The sequence below is a fragment of the Neopelma chrysocephalum genome, unplaced genomic scaffold, assembly GCF_003984885.1.
Source record: "Neopelma chrysocephalum unplaced genomic scaffold, ASM398488v2 Primary Assembly neopelma1_147, whole genome shotgun sequence".
Lineage (NCBI taxonomy): Eukaryota > Metazoa > Chordata > Aves > Passeriformes > Pipridae > Neopelma > Neopelma chrysocephalum.
This window is the reverse complement of record NW_020897809.1, coordinates 14,859,722-14,879,902: the sequence shown is the minus strand read 5'-3', so window position 1 is coordinate 14,879,902 and position 20,181 is coordinate 14,859,722. Positions and strand designations below refer to the sequence as shown.

The window sequence follows — 20,181 nt, the reverse complement described above, 5'->3', positions numbered from 1 at the left end:
CACTTATCACATCTATAACACTTACTAAAAATATGTAATACCTAAATATATAACACTTCAGAAGAAACCATATAATCCAAGATTTAGCCTGGTGGACACAGCTTCCCTTCATGGCCAGGTGTATGTATTAGTACCACATGTATCAAACTGATACTTTTAAACCCTTTTTTCTTCTTACTTACTGTGGGACTTGCTCATTTTCCTGATAGAAATTACATCAGCTCTAAATCTGATCAGCACACAAATGTACAAGTATTTAAATCTGTCATATAAGTGTGTGTAAAAGAATAGCTGAGGATGTTCTTGATAAGCTCTGTGTAGCTGGATCCCACACAATGTATTCCCGCTTAAAAGATTTAGGCTGAAGATCTGAGTTGTATTGGCAAGAAATTCGTGTTTACAGCTTGTTCCAATATCCCACCACCAATTATGTTATTACCTATAATAATAATTGTAATCAAAACAATATATAATATGTGTTATCATTCTGCACTGTGCCATTTCTAATTAAACCCGTTGATTGATGTTACCTTCTTCCTTAAAATGTAATTCCGCACGAGAATATTAACCTAAAAAAAAAAATCAGATCTTTTTAAAAAAGACCGAAACCTTGATTCTGAGAGGCCCAGCTAAAGCTGGCAGGGCAGGTGCTAGAGGAGGATGTTGCCTGTGTTGCAGGTTTTGTACAGGACCAGCAGCCAGAGCAGCGTGAACGTGCTGAGCACGGAGCAGACGACGGCCGAGCTCTGGCTCCAGTCCAACGACGATTATATCATCGAGGTGAAGGCCACCACTGAGGGGGGGGATGGCACCAGCAGCGAGCAGATCCTCATCCCCAGACTAGCCAGTAAGTTCAAGCTGATTCCCTTCAACTTTGTCTTTTCAGGAACAAAAACAAAAAAAAAAAAAAAAAAGATTAATACTTATACGTCGGGTGTTAACAAGGTCATAAAAAGGAAAGCAATTAAGAGTCTTCACGCCCTTATGCTTGGCAAACTCCATCCTGCTGAACTGGTAAATTACCATGTAAATTAGTATTAAAAATGTTAACTTTTTTTGCTTTCTCTCCTTTTTTTTTTTTTTCTTTTTTTTAAATTATTACCTTGAAAGTAGAGTCATAGAAACACAGAATCATTAAGGTTGGAAAAGACCTCCAAGGTCACCGAGTCCAACCTTTGACCAAATACCACCTTTTGTCAGCTAAACCAGGGCACTGAAACCATTCATACAGTTTCAGTATTTTGCAAGGCATTTCTGTAGTTTAAAAATATTTACTGTGTTTTTGTAAATTTCTGCTGTTTGTAAGAAGTAAAAAAAAAAAAAACAATAAACAATAATTTTTGTTTAGCATCTGGGAAGGGTAATAGTTTGGCACAGCACACAGTCATGCTTTCATTTAATCCTGACCTTTTCCATTTGTCACAGGTATGGATGCAAGAGGTTCTGGTCCATCAGTCTTGAATATCTTCAGTGTGTCCAGCTTCTTGGCAACAGTATTTTCCTTGACCCTTAATTCAGTGTTGTAATGATACATTTGCATTTGCTGCAAGAAAAAAAAAAAGAATTGGTTACTAAAGTGCTTTTTTAAAAAAAAAACTGCAGTGGTTAATGCATGTTTTTCTTCTATCCTGACGTGTTTTTAAATTCTTTATATTTCACTGTAAGTTGAAGTAAAAATACCATGTAAAGTTTAGCAAATCCTTTAAAAAGGAATCTGAAATGCCTTAATACTTGAACCAAAGGAGTTTACATATTACATACTTCAGATACAGTGTAAGAGAGAGGGAGAGCAGTGGCACTATGGTCAGAGGAAGAGCTTAGCTCAGTGAGAAACTCCATTTTTGCAGCGACACCGAACTGTTCTGGGGATGTTCTCCATTTTCACAATACTGTTCTACAGAGAGAAGATGGAATCAGAGACAAGGGTGTTGTCAATCAGATGATAACACAGGGACCAAGTGGCTGTTCTTAAGGCAGTGTCACAGCCCAGGAGGTTTGGATCAGTTTTCCTAGTGCCCTTTGTGTCAGTTATTCTAAATCCAGCGAGAAATCCCAGGTGGAAGGGAGGGAAAAGTCTCAATATTGGGTGTTAGTTTTGCCCAGTCCACGCTGGGGTGTCCAAGAGGGGCCTCCACTGCTGCTCCTAAGAAATGATCTCACAGCTGTGTTTCAGAGAGGCCTCTCTGTTTTATCACAGATGTTTATGCACCTTTTCAAACACCTGCCCTTCCTCTCCATCCGTAAATTTTGAAGTTCATTTCCTCAAATCCCCACCTTATGTTTCTTAACCAGGTTCTTCATTCATAACCAAATTCTCCCACCTTCAGGCTCATTTTTATTGCCCTCCCTGGACTCCTGTCAGTGTTCCACTAACAGGAGTTCCCAGCTGGAAGCACTGTTGGAATTCAGTGGCACCATGGACTTATGAAAAGGGACGACCACCACCTCCCTACCTTGAGATGTGGTGCTTCCAGATATGCAGCCCCAAATTATCCTGCTCTTTTACCTACCACACTGCACTGTAAACATCCTTAATTCAGTGTTACAGTCAGAACTCTCCTTCCAGCTGCTCTTTAACCCATTCAAAACTATCTCACCTGGTCTGGCACTCAGACACACCCCACCACTGTCACATCATTCTGGTAAGTTTATGGCAATACTGTAGGAGATAATAAAAAAATTACACAACAGCACTTCAGGCTTGCTATTATAGAGAAGTCTGTGCTTGCTTTCATAGCAGTATATTAAAGATACATTAAACCTGGTCCATTTGACTTCTGTATTTGTGAATTTAGTCAAATCAGCCTTTTAGACACCTTTTAGGGAGCTCACAACATCCCTGTAACAGCACATGTTCACGTGGCATAAAGCATATCCTTTCAAAGACTGTTCCTTTTAATTTCACAGCATTATTACAACACACAGAACTACAAAGGGAGAACCAGGATTAATGAAATTATGGTAGCACTGTAGAAAAAAAAATACCTTGATATGCATTCAGATAGCAAATTACCTGATTAGCTCCAGCTGACACTATGTGCTAACTGTTGAAGTGAGCAAGAGCTGTATATACTGTACATATAGAGCTATAAATGACTAGTTGCTTTTCCATGTGGCAAACCAGTGTTGTTTTCAGACACATGCAAAGGGGGGTGGGTGGGTGGGAGATGGAAATACAGGTGTTCCTAGTAAGTATATAGTTATGTTTCATGCAACAAAGGGTGACTCTGTTGTTTCACACAATTCTAGTCCATGTTCCTGTACTGCCATTCTCATGCAATTACATTGTATTATTTAATTTCTAGTTATATATCTCCATGAGATATGTACCAGGTACCTTGTTTCATATTGAAAAGTTCAGAATTTATCCTTAAAATTTCCAGTTGTGTGTGTATCCTATGGTTATCTGTATGCATTTTTTTCTATTGCTCTAATAAAATATTTATTACATTGAGGGATAATAGAATATTTGAAAGTATTATTGCTTGTTCCTATTATATATTTGGGGGGTTTAATGTATCTAAAAATGGTTGTGCTTGAGCTGATGAGTTCTGCCTCTGTCCACAGGTTTACAGCAGAGTGGACAAAAAGCCACTTCCCTTTCCCTGGCTTCATTTCCCATCTATCCAATTAGGCTGTTTCCTCTCTTTTGAAATGGTAAAAAAAAAAAAAACCCAATGTAATTATGTTGAAGAAGAGTTAGTTCTTTATAGTAATTTATTCAGTGTATCACTATTTAGCATTAAGCTGCACATCCTGTTTTCCACTGCATTTTCCTGTTCCCTACATAGCTGCACTTTCTTGTAAAGCCCAGACTTTTCAGCACTAAAAACCTTCTTCCTGGCACCACAGATTAAGCTTTTAAAGCATGGATTCTACCTGCATAACAGGTGCTGCCATAAGGATTAATAATGATGCCAACACAAGTGTATTGAATAAATGGGGTTTTCCCTTTCAGGTGGTTGTAGGTGGACACACCTGCCTTGCTCTGCTTCCCCCAGTGTCCATATAAGTCTTCTTTAAACTGATCTCTGTTTCTTATATCATCCTAATTTAGTTAATGGTTATTTGCATTAATAAAATTGACTTGATTCTCCAGTGAGTTGGAACAAAATAAGTTGTCATTGGGAAAGAACAGGAGGAAAAGGTGAAGAGGCAGTAAAGGGAAAAGGAAAGGGATAAGCCTACCTCTAGCAAGCATTTCCAGAGCAGCTCCTGTGACTGTCCAAAATTAGCAATTCAGTCCTGGGGTGAAAAAAAAAGAAAGAAAACGAATCAATAATAATGAAAAATATGAATAACATTGCTTATACAACAGGAAGTGTGGATGGTGGGGAAGGTAGTTCTGCCATTCCACTCTGACTTGTACTTCCACCAAAACCAACAGCACTTTGGCACAACTATTATTTGAAATCTAGTAAGAAAGAAGGATAGATTTCAGTCACAGTCTTTAGTAAAGCACTACTGTAAATTCAATTATTTTCAATTCCCTATCCAAAAGCAGAGCTGTATTCTAAAGCCTGAATTTCTCAGAGGTAGCTGGAATAAGAATTAAAAAAAAAACAAAAAAACCCACAACTTTTTCTTTGGACAGCTTACTGTTGGATATGTTACAAATATGCAGGATCCTCCATGAATACAAAATGAGTTAAAAACTAATATCACTTCAGCCCAAAGAAATATTGGAGATCTCCATTTTCAACTTAATTTGCCTTTCAGTGGTGGAACGCAGACGTGGGCAGTGCCTGTCAGGTTATATATGTTATGTCTTAATAACAGGCAATAAAGCAAGCTGTCCTGCATGAGGGAGTGCATTAGTCTGACAGCTCTCTGTCTGAAATAAATAACAATGGAATATTGTGAAAATAAAACGAGTTTGTAAACAGGCCCTCGCTCTCTTAGGGAAAACAGCCACCTGGATTGTTTTATGCTAATGTTTTGAACTCCTGAAAAGCAATAAAAAGGGGTATGTTTAGCAGGGATAGAACTGAGTGCACGTTGCTCTGGTTTTTAGCGAGGCTGCTTGATAAAAAGAGGCACTTTAAATGTGGGGCCTCCACAGTGGGAGCTGCCAGGGGATGGGGGATGTGGGGCACCCCTCACTGCAGCTCTGGAGGTCAGTCTGCCCTCTTGGAAAAGGGATTTTCTGAGGTGGGTCTCCACAGCTCACAGCTGGCATGGGCACAGCTTGAGTCTCCCTGGGAAGCAGGAGGTACAGCCTGGAAAGAGAACAAGAATTCCTCTTTTTCCAAGCTACTCCAAGAGGCTTCAGCAAAGCTCTGCTTCTCAGAAGTGCTGTTAATGTCTCACCTTTGCCTTGGAAGCGTTTCCCAAGGTCAGCTGAGGGTGTGGGCACCTCGTTGGCATCCTCCTCGTTGCATCACCAAGTTCCCCTCCCCAAAACTTCTGATATTTTGACAGACACTCACCTTTCCTTTAATGGATCCTCTTCATCACCTGAACTGCCACACTGCAGTGTCTGCACTGGCCCTTGTTGTAATTCATCCCCTGCTCTTTCCTTGCTTTGGGTTTAAACTCTCTGGTTTGAGACTTCACAGTTTGTGCATGAGAGTGTTTCAGTATTAGAATTTCGCAGGACCTTCATGTGCATCCTTCCTTTGCTTTTTCCATCCTTAAGGGTCAGGAAAACTTGATAAACTCACTTGGAATTAAATTTCCTTTCTTGAGCTCCCTGCTGATCTTTTTGAGGTCAGGAAGTATCTTTGAAAGTCTTTTTTTTTTTTTTTCCCCTTTCAAATGCACAAATACAGGAGACGTGCCAGTAACCCCATGCAGCATTTCTAAGACACTTTCTTCCCAATGTACCCAAGATTATTTTCTTACCCTTTTAAGGGCATAATTAGTGCTGTGAGGTCTGGGCCATGCCTGCTCTCTGTGCTGTGCTCTTCATTCCAGCTCAGCCATTAATTCCCTTTGGGTGGGGGGAACATCAGGGCATTGGCAAATGCTGAAAAAGGAAGGATCAAAGGCATCCTGTTAGGAGCCATGGGAAAGGGTGCAGCTTTAAGATGCTCATTAATTCAGCCCATGATAATTTAAACTCAAAGCAGCTCCTGGGACAGCGGGACATCCAAAATTACCCATCAGAAAGAGAAACTTTGGAGTGTCCTGGTCCTTGCTGCCCTCAGCCTCCCAAATCCCACACTCCCTGGGATGCAGAATGAGAGGAGGGACATGGAGTTGCTTCCCCTCTCCATTCCCAGCCGAGGGTGCAGGATTGGAGTCCCCCAGCAGCGCACAGGGAGGGTTTGTGTGCCCTTGTAGAAGAACAGACTGAAATTTTTGTCACCTCTAGGAAAGGTGCTGCAAATGTTCCCCTGAGATGGGAGCACTCCCTGTGTCCATTCCTTCCAAAGAGGGGATTTTGACAGGCAGGAAAGGTGTCCATTGGGATTTCTCTCCCTGGTGATTCCATTTTAGGGGATCATTTTATGCTGGAACACAAGCAATGACCTGTTACACCAGCTAAAGACATGAAAAGAAACAAGTCAGAGAAAACAAGGGAAAGTCCAGCCTTTCGTGCCCCTTATGATCCAAATAATAAATCATTTTCCCAGCTGAGGGCCTGTAAAGCAGTTGATGAGAAAAGGACATGTGTTTAACAAGAATTTCCCTCATTAGCAGTCCAAGGAGGGCCATGCTTAAGGCAGACAAATAATTTAATTTTGTCACACTTCCTAACATTGCCACCAAACTGAGGCATTTACAGTCACACTTGTCACAACACTAATTATCTATTTGAACAGCAGAGCTCCACTGATTGAATGAGTTCTGCAGTGAGATCATTTCATCAGCAGCATCTGATTGTCATGACTTTTTGGATATAGACTATAATGACAGGAAATATGGCTTTGGTACCTTTACAGCAGCTTCAGATGAGACAGAGGGGAACTTCTGCAGCAGCCAAAAGCTTCTGCTCATGGACTGGAAAACAATGTCCTGGGGGCTTGTGTTGCCTTGGAAACATGAAAAATAAAGCACCATTAATTACCTATTTTCAAGCAACCAGTGTATCCAGTGCTGAGGGCCTGATCCAAGGCTAATGAAACCCTCACCCCAATTTCAGCACACTTGGACTGATCAATCAGCTCTTCTGAGCAAGGGGAGGACCGAGGCAGAACAAAGCTCTGCCAAGTTTTACTTCTGGCTGCAATTCCAGAAGGCTCCAGGCAGAAACTCTGAGTGCAGTGGCTCCTCTTCCCTTCATACCCATGACTTTGAAAACATCTTCAGCTGTTTGTTTTTTTTTTTAAATATGTGCCCTCTTTTTTTGAAGAGGTACTAACAGCTGAACTAATAAACATCCAGGCAAACACACATACAAGACCTGTATATAAATCCCATATACATATATTTTCTCCAGATTGGAAACCAAGCTGACAGTCCTGGTCACTGGCACAGAACCCTGAGTTCAGCCAGACCTTCTGCTGTCATTCTTTCTACCCCAAAGACTGCCAAAATAGTCTCTACTATTATAATATCTTCTGTACAATCACTTTTAAGTGTAATTAAACATTTTTAACTACAGAGTGTTTGCTGCTTTTCCTCCCATTAGTCACTCGTTCTTTGGTCCTGGTTTTATAATTGGGAAATATAACTCTGTACAATAACTCCATGAAATAACTCTAACAATAAGTAACTCTCTGGAATTGGTGAAACTAGAATCAACTTCTTTTTGTGGGAGTTTGAAGTTGTCCTAAAATTTTCTTTTTGGAAGACTGTTCACCCCTGCTGCCAGCACAGTCCAAAGCAATCAGCTAAAACTCCAGAAGTATGGCAGGATAAAAATAATTCCAGTAATTTGGAGATCCTGCCCACAGCACAAGTTTGGGGCACAGCAACCTCCCAGGCTCCTGGAAAAGAACCACTTTCATCTTGTTATACAATATAAATGCTATTTTTACACTGGTCCCAGATATTTTAAGCAAAAGTTGCTTTAAAAAGACTGAAAGACAATCTCTTCCTTTCATTTGCTTCCATTTCTAAATGAGCTGTAATTTTGAGTTTTCTTTTCTCTCTCCAGTTTTCCTCAGGAATAATGCCAGTGGCAATCTCCACCAATCTCTTGACTCTTTCTGGAGGTTAAACTGACTACAAGAAAGCTGGATCAAAGGGAAAGAAAAACTTTATTCTAGAAGCACAAAAATATTTACATAATAACAAGATAAGCCAGAACTCCTCATTTCTACCATGTAGACACGCTTGTAAAAAGGATGTAAAAAAATTAAGCCATTTTTAGTTTAACTGGGGAGGTGAGGAGAGGAGGGATTTTATAGCTCATGTAAGAGAAGAAGAGACAAGGCTGGAAATCAGTTTGTAATGCAGCTAATTGAACAGATCCAGAGTTTTCAGGGTTTCCTGCCTGGAGGAGAAGAATCTCTCAGAGCTGTTTTGATGCACAAGAGGAAAAGAGAATAAAGTTTCCCACCACAGACAACCGAGTGGGAAACAACAGCCAGAAACAACTGGATTGGAGCTCCTGGAAAACACGATAAGAGCTTTGTTTCAACCTCTTCTGAGCTGCTCTCTGAGCTCCTCAGCCATGACCACAAATTTTGGCAGCAGACTAAAAACAGGACTGATAAGAGATAATACAGTTTGAATTGGGGTTGGTCACTGCAGAGCAATAAAAAATTAGAGACATTTTTTCCCAAGATGCTGCTGAAGAATTGGCCTCTCTTGGGGCAGCTCCAGTAAACTCAGAAAAAATGGGAAGTTCAATACACTTGTCGATATTTATTCTAATGAGTTCATCATCTCCCCTCACTGATGTGCTGGAACCAAACCATAAATGTTTCCATATCAAACACCCACTTGTTCCTGCCCTGGGAATAGCAGAGACATCCATTCTGCACTTAATTAGCTGTCCTTTAGGAAGAAATGAGAAAGGCCATGCTTTAAATTAGACCCATCTGGTAAAGGCCTTCTTGAAAAGATGAGGCTTATGTGATGTTTTGGAGCTGTCAGAGGCAGAGGCCATCTGTCCTGACTAACTGCTGCCAGTCATCAGGATTCTGGTCTGTAATGATTGTTTGTATGAAAAAGGTGACTGAGGGGTCAGAGTGCTGAAATCTGAACAGGAACATCATGGTGGAGTCTAATAAAAGCCCAGGTAAGGAGATGGGGAGTGAGGCTTTGCTTCCCAGCACCTCCCTTTCCTCCAAGGACATCACAGGGCTCTTGAGTTCAAGAAAGAACCAAGATGCTGCTGCTTGTGGCTACTTTTCTATTTAACTAGAGTTTGTGCTAGGTCAGATTCAGGTCCCTCCCCAAGGGGTTTTAACCCAATATCTCTTGATTTTCATGAAGCCTCGTGGATTAGAATCCTCCCTTACACCTACCTGAACACCCAGCTGTATATTTGGGATGAAAGCCCAGCTTTTAGAGATGAAGAAACCGTGATTTCTAGTCTCAGATAATGGACTAAGTGGGCTCCATCACACCCAGCCCATGGCATGGTCACAGCCACAGCTCCAAGACTGAATTACTGCAAATCAGGCTTGGATCTCATTTTTTTACCCCAATTCTCTGTGGTTTCAATTAATTTCCAACATGCCATGTGCTCTGTTCTTTGGTCCCAGCCCAGCTGAGGTGCAGGCACACAAGTCCTGCTGTTCCCAAAGCAGCTCCTGCTCTTATCGGGGCAGCACAGGGCTGAGACCAGCTCCTAAAAAGAGGAATTGTTTACATAATTCATGATGCCTCTTGCTGCCAAAATAGCCAGACAAGCTTAAAAATATAAGCAGGCACGATGAGGGACAATATGCTTAAAATGTTGAATTATATGGTAGTGGCATAGAATGGGAAATACTTGAAATTAGAACAAAAAATGTAAGATGTTAGAGAAATGCCACACATTTACTGCATTTCAGCCATCAATAATCCATTGTGCTTTGCTTTAAAGGCAGAAGAGGATGATGGTGCCCAGGTGGTTCAAGGAAGATATCTGAAGTGCCAAATAAACATTATTTGTTGGTGAGTTCCCCCTGTACCCTCCAGGGCAGGGACCTGCCCAACAGCTGCTGTATATGGGCTTTACAGGCATTCTTTATGAGTGATAAAAGAAGTGTTTGGAAAGAGAATCATGGAATCATTTGGTTTGGAAAAGACTTTCAAGGTCTTTGAGTCCAACCATTAACCCAGCAGTGCCAAAGCCAACAACAAACCATGTTTCCCAAGTGCCACATGTATACATCTTTTAAATCCCCCCCAGGGATGGTGACCCCTGGGCAGCCTGTTTCAAGGTTTGACAACCCTCCCTGGCACAACTTGAGGCCATTTCCCCTTGTTACCTGGAAGAAGAGACATGCATTTCTCTATCTGTGCAGAACGCTGAAGTTTTGTGAGCACAGTAACTTGAACACAGAGAAAATGGGTGCACAGGTAAACACACCAAAGGGCACTGGAGCATCACTGCTCACTGGGGGAAAATAATCCTCTGAACACCTATGCTAGGACAGGACTCCTGCTTCCCAACTTCAGAACCTACTCACTTAAACAGATGAGGACAAATCTATAAAACACATCCCCTGAGGCAGCGAGGGGCTGGTCTCTCCACACCAGCAGCAGAGAAGATGCTGGTTGCCAGGTTGCAGACGGACACCACACATTTTAGAAATTAAACTATAAGTGGTTGGTTGTGGGGTTGTTTTTTTTTTTTTTACCACATCAGTCAGATTTCTGTCTGTGGGAAACTTTTCCTCAGAGAGGCTCTTTTCACAGACACAGCAGGGATGGAGGTAACAGCATGAAATGAGAGAGCTTGAAAAGCAGCGGCGTGCTGCAGGAAGCCCAGCATTTGCATGTTAAGCTACATCTATTCCCTGAACGCTCGAGACACATGAAAGCAACCTCAGATTTTTGGTTAGCAGCAGATCTATTCGCTGCAGCCTGAATTTAAAGGTCAGGGATGTTTAGAGGGTTTTTTTGTTGGGTGGTTGTTTTTTTTTTTTGCACTTAGCTGGAGCGGTGTTCCACGGCTCCCCTCGGGAAGAGCAGTGGGAACAGCAGCAGCTCTGCCGTGCCGGGACACCGGGTCACAGTCCTGTTTGTACCAAACAGTGTCTTGACGCCAGCCCCCATTCCCAGTGCCAGTGGCCCTGGTTCACTGGGATGTTGTAGGAGAGACACTTCTCTGATGCCCGTGACCTTAACAAGAGCTTTTTAGTGCTCGTCAGGGCTATGACAGCTGAATCTTTTTAGGCATGTAAGTGAAAAGCAGCTGAACAAGACCCAGTCTTTTCAGAAAACACAGCCCTGAGGGAAGTTCGAGACGTTCAAACTCAATTTTAACCTTTCTCATCTTCAGAAATCAAGCTTATTTGTGACCAGCCTGAAGGTTTCCTACCTGACAAGGCACTTCTGTGCCCTTTGGCTTCGTGCCACGTGGCTGGAGGGGCTGGCAGGGCTAACACCCGTCATCTCCCTCCCACCAGCACCACCTCACTGGCACCACCAGGGCTGTGGGCACGGATGCTCAAGTGGTGCCTTTGCTCCTCCTCATCCTCCCATGGCACCCTGATGAACAGTCCAGCATTGGAAGGTTGTCATGCACACCACTGAGCTCCCCAGGATGCTGTTTCCTCCTTCCCTTCAGCATTCAGGAGCAGGTGAAGCGGGAGATAAAGAATAAAATGATGACCCTTGTCATTGCCTTCAAACGAGCAGCACTGATGTGGCTGCATATCTGAATATTCAGCAGAGGGGCAGACCTACACGCTGGATTTACTGAGATAAATGTTGGTCTCAGCTGTTGAATTCCTGGTGCTGATGAAGGCTGCAGAAAAATTGTGTGTGTGCAGAGTGGATAAGAGGTGAGGGCTTGCTGTTGCCTGCCAAGAGATAAAGGACTCGAACAGCTGCTGGTTTGTTTGGGTTTATGATCAGATTGATATGGCTCATGTCTTACTATACTCATGATGTGGGTGAGCAGTTAAACAGAAATAGAAGCCAAGATCCTTGGACTGACCTGAAATACACTGGGGAGCTGGTAGGAAGGACCCCTGGAGAGACTGATCCAACCCCAGAAAGCAGTGGATACCCCTCCAGAGGATTATTTCAGTCCTTCTGGACTGGTCATTTATCTCATGCTGGCGAGATGGCACATGGTCCCATCCCCTCTGAAGGTGCAGCACAATTTCTGAAGCCACGAGGGAGAAGGAAATGGGGACAGATTTGCCTCACATCCTCCCAAACAGAGACACACCCCCCAACACTGGGAGCAGAGGCAAACCCCCCCCAGACTTCCCAGCACAACTGCACGTAGTGGGATTTAAAAAGACCTGTTTCCAGACGCCTGCCTTCCCCTCATGGTACTGGCATGGTTTCTCACATAACTGAAGGAAAGCCCCTAACTTCAGAAGCATATAATTTTTAAAGACAACTGTGCCTCACTCAGAAATCCTCCAGGTACTTGTTCAGCACTTCACTGACAGGCGAGCTCAGGTTTGACAGCAGCAGCTCTCAGGGGTGTCACCAGCGTCACACAGGGCACTGGGGACTTTCAGTGGCATCACTGAGCCACAAGACTTGCTTACCAAGGCAGAACATCCACCTGGGGCTTTGGCAGGCTCAGGTTTTGGCCTCCCAGCTCCCTTGCACGAATGCACTTGTGCTTTGCTCTGCTGCCTCCACAAGCACTGACGGTGCTGAGGCACCTGGTGTGCTGAGAGAACACCACTCATCCTGGTGAGGAACGTCACAAAACTGCCTGGGGCTTTGGTTTAGTTTTTTAAACACTTGATGTATCTAGATAAACCCCTTTTCTTATGCTGGAGTAAATTTTTTGTTATCTCTGCCTGTAAACCTCCTACTGAAAGGCAGCATCTTCCATTCCTGCAGTGCCTGGGGCATCTGTTCGGGACAACACTGGGCACTGTGAAATCTCAGGGTTTTGCTCTGCCACCCAAGAGCTCCAGCCCCAAAGGACCTTGAGAGATTCCATGTGTCTCCCTCCAAGTTACACATCTACCATATAGCACAGCACCATGGGCTGGATCTGCTGAGGTCTGATCCAAAACAGACAAATCCACACCTGCTTATGGCATCTGATGCTACTTTTCACCCCTCTACATTCACCTCTTACCTCTCACCTCATCCTCAGGCAGGTGATAAATCTGTTCCTATTCTGGAACTCAAATGCTACCAAGTACAACTGAACCTCCCCAGAATTCTTTTCAACTCTGTCCTCTCTGTGTGGGTTGCAATCTATGATCTTACATGTGGGATGAAATCAGCTGTAGCTGTCAGTGACCACCTGAAATGGGGTTTTATGAAACTGCAAGCAGCACCAAACATTTCAAAACAGAGAAAAAATTCTGATATACCCATAAATGAAAATATTGCCTCTTACTTTTAAATGCATTATTCCGTGAGCAATGTTGTCCTACTGCATTTAAACATGTGACTCTCTCAGGATTTAGTGCACCCATTGAAAATTTTCATCATCAAAATAAGAAAAATCAGACCAGCTTTGAATCAGAGTTGCTCACCTTTAGAATTCTCACTTGGGCTCTGCTCAGGCTCTCAGGCACAAGCAGCTCCACATCCTCCGACACACGAATGGTGCAGCCAGGAAAAGTTTCCTTTGGAAAAAGCTGTGAGAAAAAAGAAGCTGAATCATCATAGAGACTCAGTATGGGGGAATACTGAGCAGTCACTGTCAGTCTCATTAGTGTGGGCAACACAATCATGTTTAGAGGCTACAAAATATGTAGCCAATGTTTGCATCTTATAAAATACAGGTGAATTTTGTACAACCAGCTTGGCTGCAGTGTAAGCTGGGAGACATGGTTGAGTTAGGAACTCAGCCTGCTTGGTATGTAATTTTGGGCACATTTGCAATTCATGTTTAGAATTCAATTATTTACATAGTTGACAGAAATGTAAAAGCAAATAAGATATAGAGTGGGAATATTTGTGGTTTCTTATGACAGTAAAAGAAGACAACTTCAAAACAGCTTAAAAATGAAGGCCAACATTATTTCTAGATTTACAGCTTTTAATGGTCTCAAAAACACACTCCAAACTAAAGCAATGATAAGCAAATATTGGAGATGCAATACATATTCTGGATTAATAAACATGCAAGACCAAAGCCTGAATTGGGAATTCTTGTTTTGAAACCATATTGCCTTTGTATGGTCACAAGGAAGTTAGAAAACAACCTATAGGAGTCTTTTCCCTATACCTACCACGGGCAATGGAAATCCCAGCCCACAAAAAGGGCACTGCAGTGACCATCCTCATTATCCTTTTCTTAAACATATATGAAGCTGGGTGAACAAAACACAAAACTGGAGGGTGCTGAGGTCTCTGTTTCATATTTCAGTCTTAACTCTGTCTTCCCATCATGCCTGCCCGGGTAAAGGGAGGAAAATGGGGCTGAAAATTACCAAGCAGGTGTTTCAAAGACATCCGTAAGCAGTTCTGCTACAGTCTAATTAGTGCTCTAATACATATAACAGTGCAGACTCATCATTATTTCCTCTTCATTAGCTGCTGAAATATAATGTATCTTAAAAAAAAAAAAGTCAAGCCCGTTTTCCTTTTTTTTTAAATTAAAAAAAAACCTCAAGAGCTTGTTACTCCCATTACCATAACAAAGACAATAGGAATATGATTAATGCATGCCATCTAAACTATGTGCATTGTGCATTAAATACCAGTGCACCATCTCAGCCTAAAGTGAGCTCCCAAATTATAAAACACACTTGTCAATATTAACACTTGCACCAAAGGAAATGTTTAGACAGAAACAACAGGAGAATAAATCTTTTCTTCTGTCTGTCTTCGTGTAAATGCTGAACCCTGCTCCTGTTCTTTGGAAAGAGAGAGACCCCAAGTCCACCAGAACGCACCCAGATTATTCAAGGCATGGTCTGACCTGGTGGGGAGAGAGCTCCAGGAGATATCTATTTGTAGTCACTCCTGTGAGAGCAATTGGTGTCAGCTCTACACAGATTTAAATGAGTTTTGGCTGGTGGTGGCCCTCTCTCTGCCCGAGCACACACCTGCAGGACGGAGAGATTGCTAAAACATTGCCATTCCTCTCAGCTCCTCGGATGGACTCTGCAAGTGCTGCTCCCAGGATCCCAGCCAGCTCCTGCTCAGCTGATCCATGTCCAAACCACAGCCCCAGCAACACAGAAACACCTCCAGAGCTCGGTCTGCCCGATGCTGACACGTGTTCTCAGGAACAGCTCTGTCCATTGGACACACCTGATACAGCCCCGTTGGGATAAGCTGTGCCAGGGACAGGGCTGTCTCCAAGCCTGAGCCTGTGGTCCAAGATTTCCTTGGTGGTGATGCAGTGTGGTTGGTTGTTCAAGTCAAACAACTGGGGCACAGCCTGCCCTCTCTGCTGGTAGCACATTCCCCGGAGAGGCCTTACAATAATTTGGGAGATTGGGCGATAGACCAAGGACCCAGATCCTTTCCCCCACACCTGCACACACTGGACACACATAAAACAGCATCAAGAGTCACCACAGCATCCCTGAGATAAAACATTCCCTTTACCACCTCAAAATTCAATTCTCCATCAAATGTTGAAAATTAAGATGAACTCACCAGAGGGAAGAGCAGCCGAGGAAGGAACATTTTTATGCCTGCTTGGCCTCTGACAGCAGCCCTTTAATTACAGCACATGGCAAGTCTTCAGCAACTCCCTCATCATCATCCCCCAAACTCAAGTTAAAGCCTCTCTGCAGCTCCACCTTCTCCAACAGAGCAATGACAGCTGCTTCACAAACTGATCCCTGGTGAAACATCTATAATGAAGCTTTACTGCAACAACAAATTTTACTCTTCCTCTAGAGAGCTACAGAAATTTGGCCAAGTTTTAGCAGAATTCAAGCTTCAGGGAGAAAGGAAACCCCAAAGTGGATGCCAGAGCCACACTTTACTACCATGTTACAGAGTGTTGTGTCCCAAAAGCACCCCACAAATACAAACCAACAATCACAGCAAGTCATGCCATGGGGAAGTAAAACTTAATGTGCCCTCACCTTAAAGACAGGGAAGCAGCAGCAAATAGGTTAAACAATTTAGCACAAGTTGTTCAATAATTGAGTCAGAGAGCCTGGCTTGGAATCCAGAGATCTTGTCTCCTGCTCTCATCTTGATTTAACATCGCTAGAACCACCTTAATTATTTTGTTTTGTTGTTACAAAGAGCTGAGCATAGGAAATAGTCTAAATCCTTGTGCAGTGCTGAAAAGAGCTTGATGGGATTTTGTTTCTTTTGCTGAGAATACCCAGGACAAAGAGCAAAAGGTTGAAAGTAGATGGGCCACCAAGTGCTCCTGGTTTGCTTTTACAGGTTGTTTTTCCTTACTTTTATTATTAATCAAGAACACTCTGAAGTTTCCCAAGGAAAAGGGTAATGGTGTCAGGAAAATTTAACATGTGTTTGAGATGAATTCAATGCAGCTCTATTACCTTCAGGTCAGCTTGTTTTTCACTTTCAAAGACAAGTTTACATCTCAGATTAAAGAAACTATTGAACCGCATACAAGGGGAGCTCTGTGCTGTACCTCGAGCCATATTAAAGCAGCTGAGAAGCACAGGAGTTTGATAATGTCTTAATGCACCACGGACATGGAATTTGATTCCATATATTGATCACTCTATACACAATTAGTGGAGTAAGTGCAAGTTTACAACTGGTGCAGCTCCTTACTCTTGTTTTTGTAGTGAATAAAACTGACTGAAGCTTAAGTGTGGGGAAGCAATCATGTTCCCTGACCTCAGAGGTGACACCCAGCTGCAGTAATGAAGCACAAAGGCTTTTAAAAATCATGCACAAGAGCAGTCCATTGTACTTATGCTGACTGGTCTCTCACCTATGACTTAAAATGATTTTAAATAGATGCTTAAAGAAACGTGATTTTAATTTTTTTTTAATTGAGGTTAACCTCCAGCTTGAAGAAGTCAGAGCAAGAAGGGCTATACTTGCTTAATTTCAGCTCCAGATACTTCTATATTTGACAAGTAAAAATTGCAAAAAGTTTAAAATATTTAAAGGCAATAATAAAGTCTTTCTTCCTGTTTTTTCAGCTGAAATGTTGCAGATATTTATATTGTATTCTAATTGCTGATTACCCAACAGACAGAGGTAAATGTCTTTTACCCCTGAGACTTCTGAAGGTGTTATTTTGACACGTCCACACAGACCAACACCCACTCAGCACCTCAGGATGTGACTGTAAAATCAATTAATTCAACAGCTATTTCTGCAGCCTGAAGTGTAATTACCCATGAAATGTTGACGGTTTTCAGGATAGCAGAAATTCATCATTTATGCTTAACCTGGGCTATTCTTCCCTCCCTCCATCCCGGGAGCAGTGCTCGGATGTTCAGACAGAAGTGGCAGATGCAGGTGAGCTGGTTCTCACTTACTCTGGACCAGTTCAAACTCTGTTTTACCCCTTAGGAAGGTCTGGTGGAACATGGACGTGTCTTCCAAACCCAGACTGAACTGATAACCAGATCCACACCGGTAAAGATGCTTCTTCCCTAAGTAATACCTTCTCTTTCCCCACCTTTCACCTTTTCTTCTGCTTCTCATCCCACTGCTGGAGGCTGTGCCTGTAGATGAGGAGCTTTTTGAGCAGTTTCTGTGGAGATCTGCAGGAATCCATCTCCTGCCTCGATGAACACATGCTTGCACAGCATCAGCTCCACGACAGCAACTCACCACCTGCCAGACTTCAAGGACAAGCGATGGGGTGGGGGTTTCAAAAGCCCCCTGCACCCCCTGCACAGAGCTACAGCAAGAAGTTGGCTCCAGTTATGGATGCTGGATATTAACAACAACTCTAAACACAATAATTAGTTCATTTATCTGCAACTTACATAGCCTTTGTGTAAAGCAGTATTTTACAGTTGAATAATTTTAATTTTTTTAGCTCTATGTAAAACAGGCATCATCAGTATAATCCTTAGAATCTAATAATGATTCCATCAGTGTAAAATCATTATCCTTAGGCAAGAAGGAAACCAATTCAATTATGATGTTGGTTGAAAAATCGAGGGTGAAAAGTTGTAGTACATATTAAACTTGAGGCTGGAAAAGTTGTAGTACATATTAAAATGGTTACTACAAAATTTGTGCATCCAGGCTAACAAATGCTAATATGTTCTTTTGTTACCTTCTAATTTATATGATTCATGTAAGCCTGCAGCAAGAGAAACTTGTTTTAAAATTCATCTACATTAAAAAATAGCAATGCAATGAATTGTAAAGTTATTAGCATTCATGTCTGGTTGTGTTATTAAGCTGTACACATCAAATCGGGTAGTACAAGTACAGAAATGTCATAATGAAGTAGAACAGCATTTAATCAGAGGAATTTCTAAAGGTCATCAGAGCATCATATAAATTCATCCATGCATGACAGCAATGTGAAATAAATAATTGAAAGAACACTATAAGAATAAACTTCAATCTCGGAGCTTTGTTTCCAACAGTAGAAGAATTAGCCGAGTTTCATGCTGAGGGAACAGCCAACAAAAAATACTGAATTCTGTAGCTTTAATTAATGAAAGACTAATAAGAGGCAGATAAGGAGTTTTACACAAGGGAGCTAACGAGGTGTGTTCACTGATAGCTTCCTACAACAGCTGATCTCATACGTCTCCCTACAACTGAGAAGAAGCGTTCAGCTCCGTTTTTTCTTCCTCATTAGCCAGATGAGCCCTAAATGATTCCCTTTAAATAACCAACGATTTGTTAATATTTTTGCACTCATAAAAACTCTTTTCACTGCTTTAGGACATATATTATAGGCCTGATAGTTGGCAGCTCCAAAAACTGGAGCTATTTTGCCATCCCACGTCAGTGCAGTGCCAGCCTGTTTTCCTCGCCCGGTGCCACGAAGCTCCGGCAGGGTCGGAGCAGATGCCGTGGTCACCCAGAGCCAGGCTCTGGGACCTGCAATCATGTTCAGCAGCACCTTGATCTGCACAAAACCTAATTGATTTCACTGGGAACCTTCCCAGAATCAAGTTCAGCTCTCGGTGATGAAAGGCGCCGGGATCCGGCTCGGAAGGTGCATTCCCACAGTCCGGGGAGGTGATACATTGCAGCGGCGCACAGGGGCGATGAGACAGGATAAATAACTAATTCATCAAAGGCTCTTTCTGAAGCCCTGCATGTATCAGTGGCTTTCACTTAATTAGATGGCTTGGGGAGAAAAAGAAACCCTGTGTTTTCAGCTGGTCTCCAGCCCCGGGCGCCACCGGTGCTGGAGGGACACAGCAGGCGAGGAGCCCTCCTTCCCTTCTTGAGTGGCCACTTCTGCGCAGGACCAGGAGCCCTGCACAGGGGACCTCCTCCTTTATTCTGTTTGAACGGGATCCCTGGTAAGTTTTAATGACAAGGATTGGGTTTTTTGTAATGTTAGTTCTTTGCTGGAGTTCAAGCAAACTCCGTTCCTCCTGCCGCAGTAACCGTCTCTGTGCTGGCGAGGGGAAGAGGAAGATAAAGCACTTTTCTACTTCCATGGATTTCAGCTGGCCAAACCTCCAAGCACAGAGCAGCCTGTAAAATGGATCTCTTAGCTTTCCCAGCCTAATTGCAAATGGGAATTTCCTGCAAAGCAGCCACTCCTCCCCTGCTGGACCTGCAGCTCCTCCGAGTTCATGTGTGTGCCAGTACCTGTGTTGGCCCTTCCCCTGTGAAAGGAGCACTACAGTCATGAAGGGCTCTTGGGATTTGGCACCAGAGCAGAGAAAAAAATACAGATACTATATAATTCTACAGTGACAAACCAGCTGGATTATCTGTGTGATTTTGTGCATCACCAAGAGGAAAAAAGAACATGCTACTCTGCATTTCAAACCAATTTGGAGAATCTACCACTGTCCCTGCAGGGAAGTGCTTGTTTGTTCCTCAAATCACAAAAATTAGGTTTTCAAGCCCAGTTCCCAGCACTCCCTCCTTTCCATCCTCCTCCCCAGTGCCTGTGCTGGTGTCCTCAGCACAGGGCAGGGGGGGCTGAACCTACAGCCTCAGACTTCAATTCCCTTCACCAGAGCAATTCCCACACTGGGGACCAACACCAAAATATCACACACTGGGTCATAATGTTAAAATCTTAACCTGTACATTATCCACCTGCTAAGGGAGGACAAGACACACAAAAGAGGATGGAACATT

General features: G+C 42.8%; 1 protein-coding gene and 1 long non-coding RNA gene across 2 annotated transcripts in view; one reads left to right on the top strand and one right to left on the bottom strand.

Moving 5' to 3' along the window:
* CNTN3 (contactin 3) overlaps positions 1–3,658 on the top strand; it is a 104,353-nt gene extending 100,695 nt beyond the window's left edge. Inside the window, exons 20-21 of the mRNA XM_027700633.1 lie at positions 679–847; positions 1,426–3,658. Of these exons, the coding sequence (XP_027556434.1) occupies positions 679–847; positions 1,426–1,526 (270 nt within the window). The 3' untranslated portion in view covers positions 1,527–3,658. The remainder of the gene's footprint in view (positions 1–678; positions 848–1,425) is intronic.
* LOC113975958 lies at positions 803–14,375 on the bottom strand. Its single transcript, XR_003536966.1, has 7 exons — positions 14,214–14,375; positions 13,512–13,616; positions 6,880–6,977; positions 5,845–5,968; positions 4,189–4,245; positions 1,408–1,543; positions 803–878 (listed from the first exon to the last, which is right to left on the bottom strand). It is a non-coding gene; the product is annotated as an uncharacterized LOC113975958 (long non-coding RNA).
* Between the last annotated feature and the right edge of the window lie 5,806 nt (positions 14,376–20,181).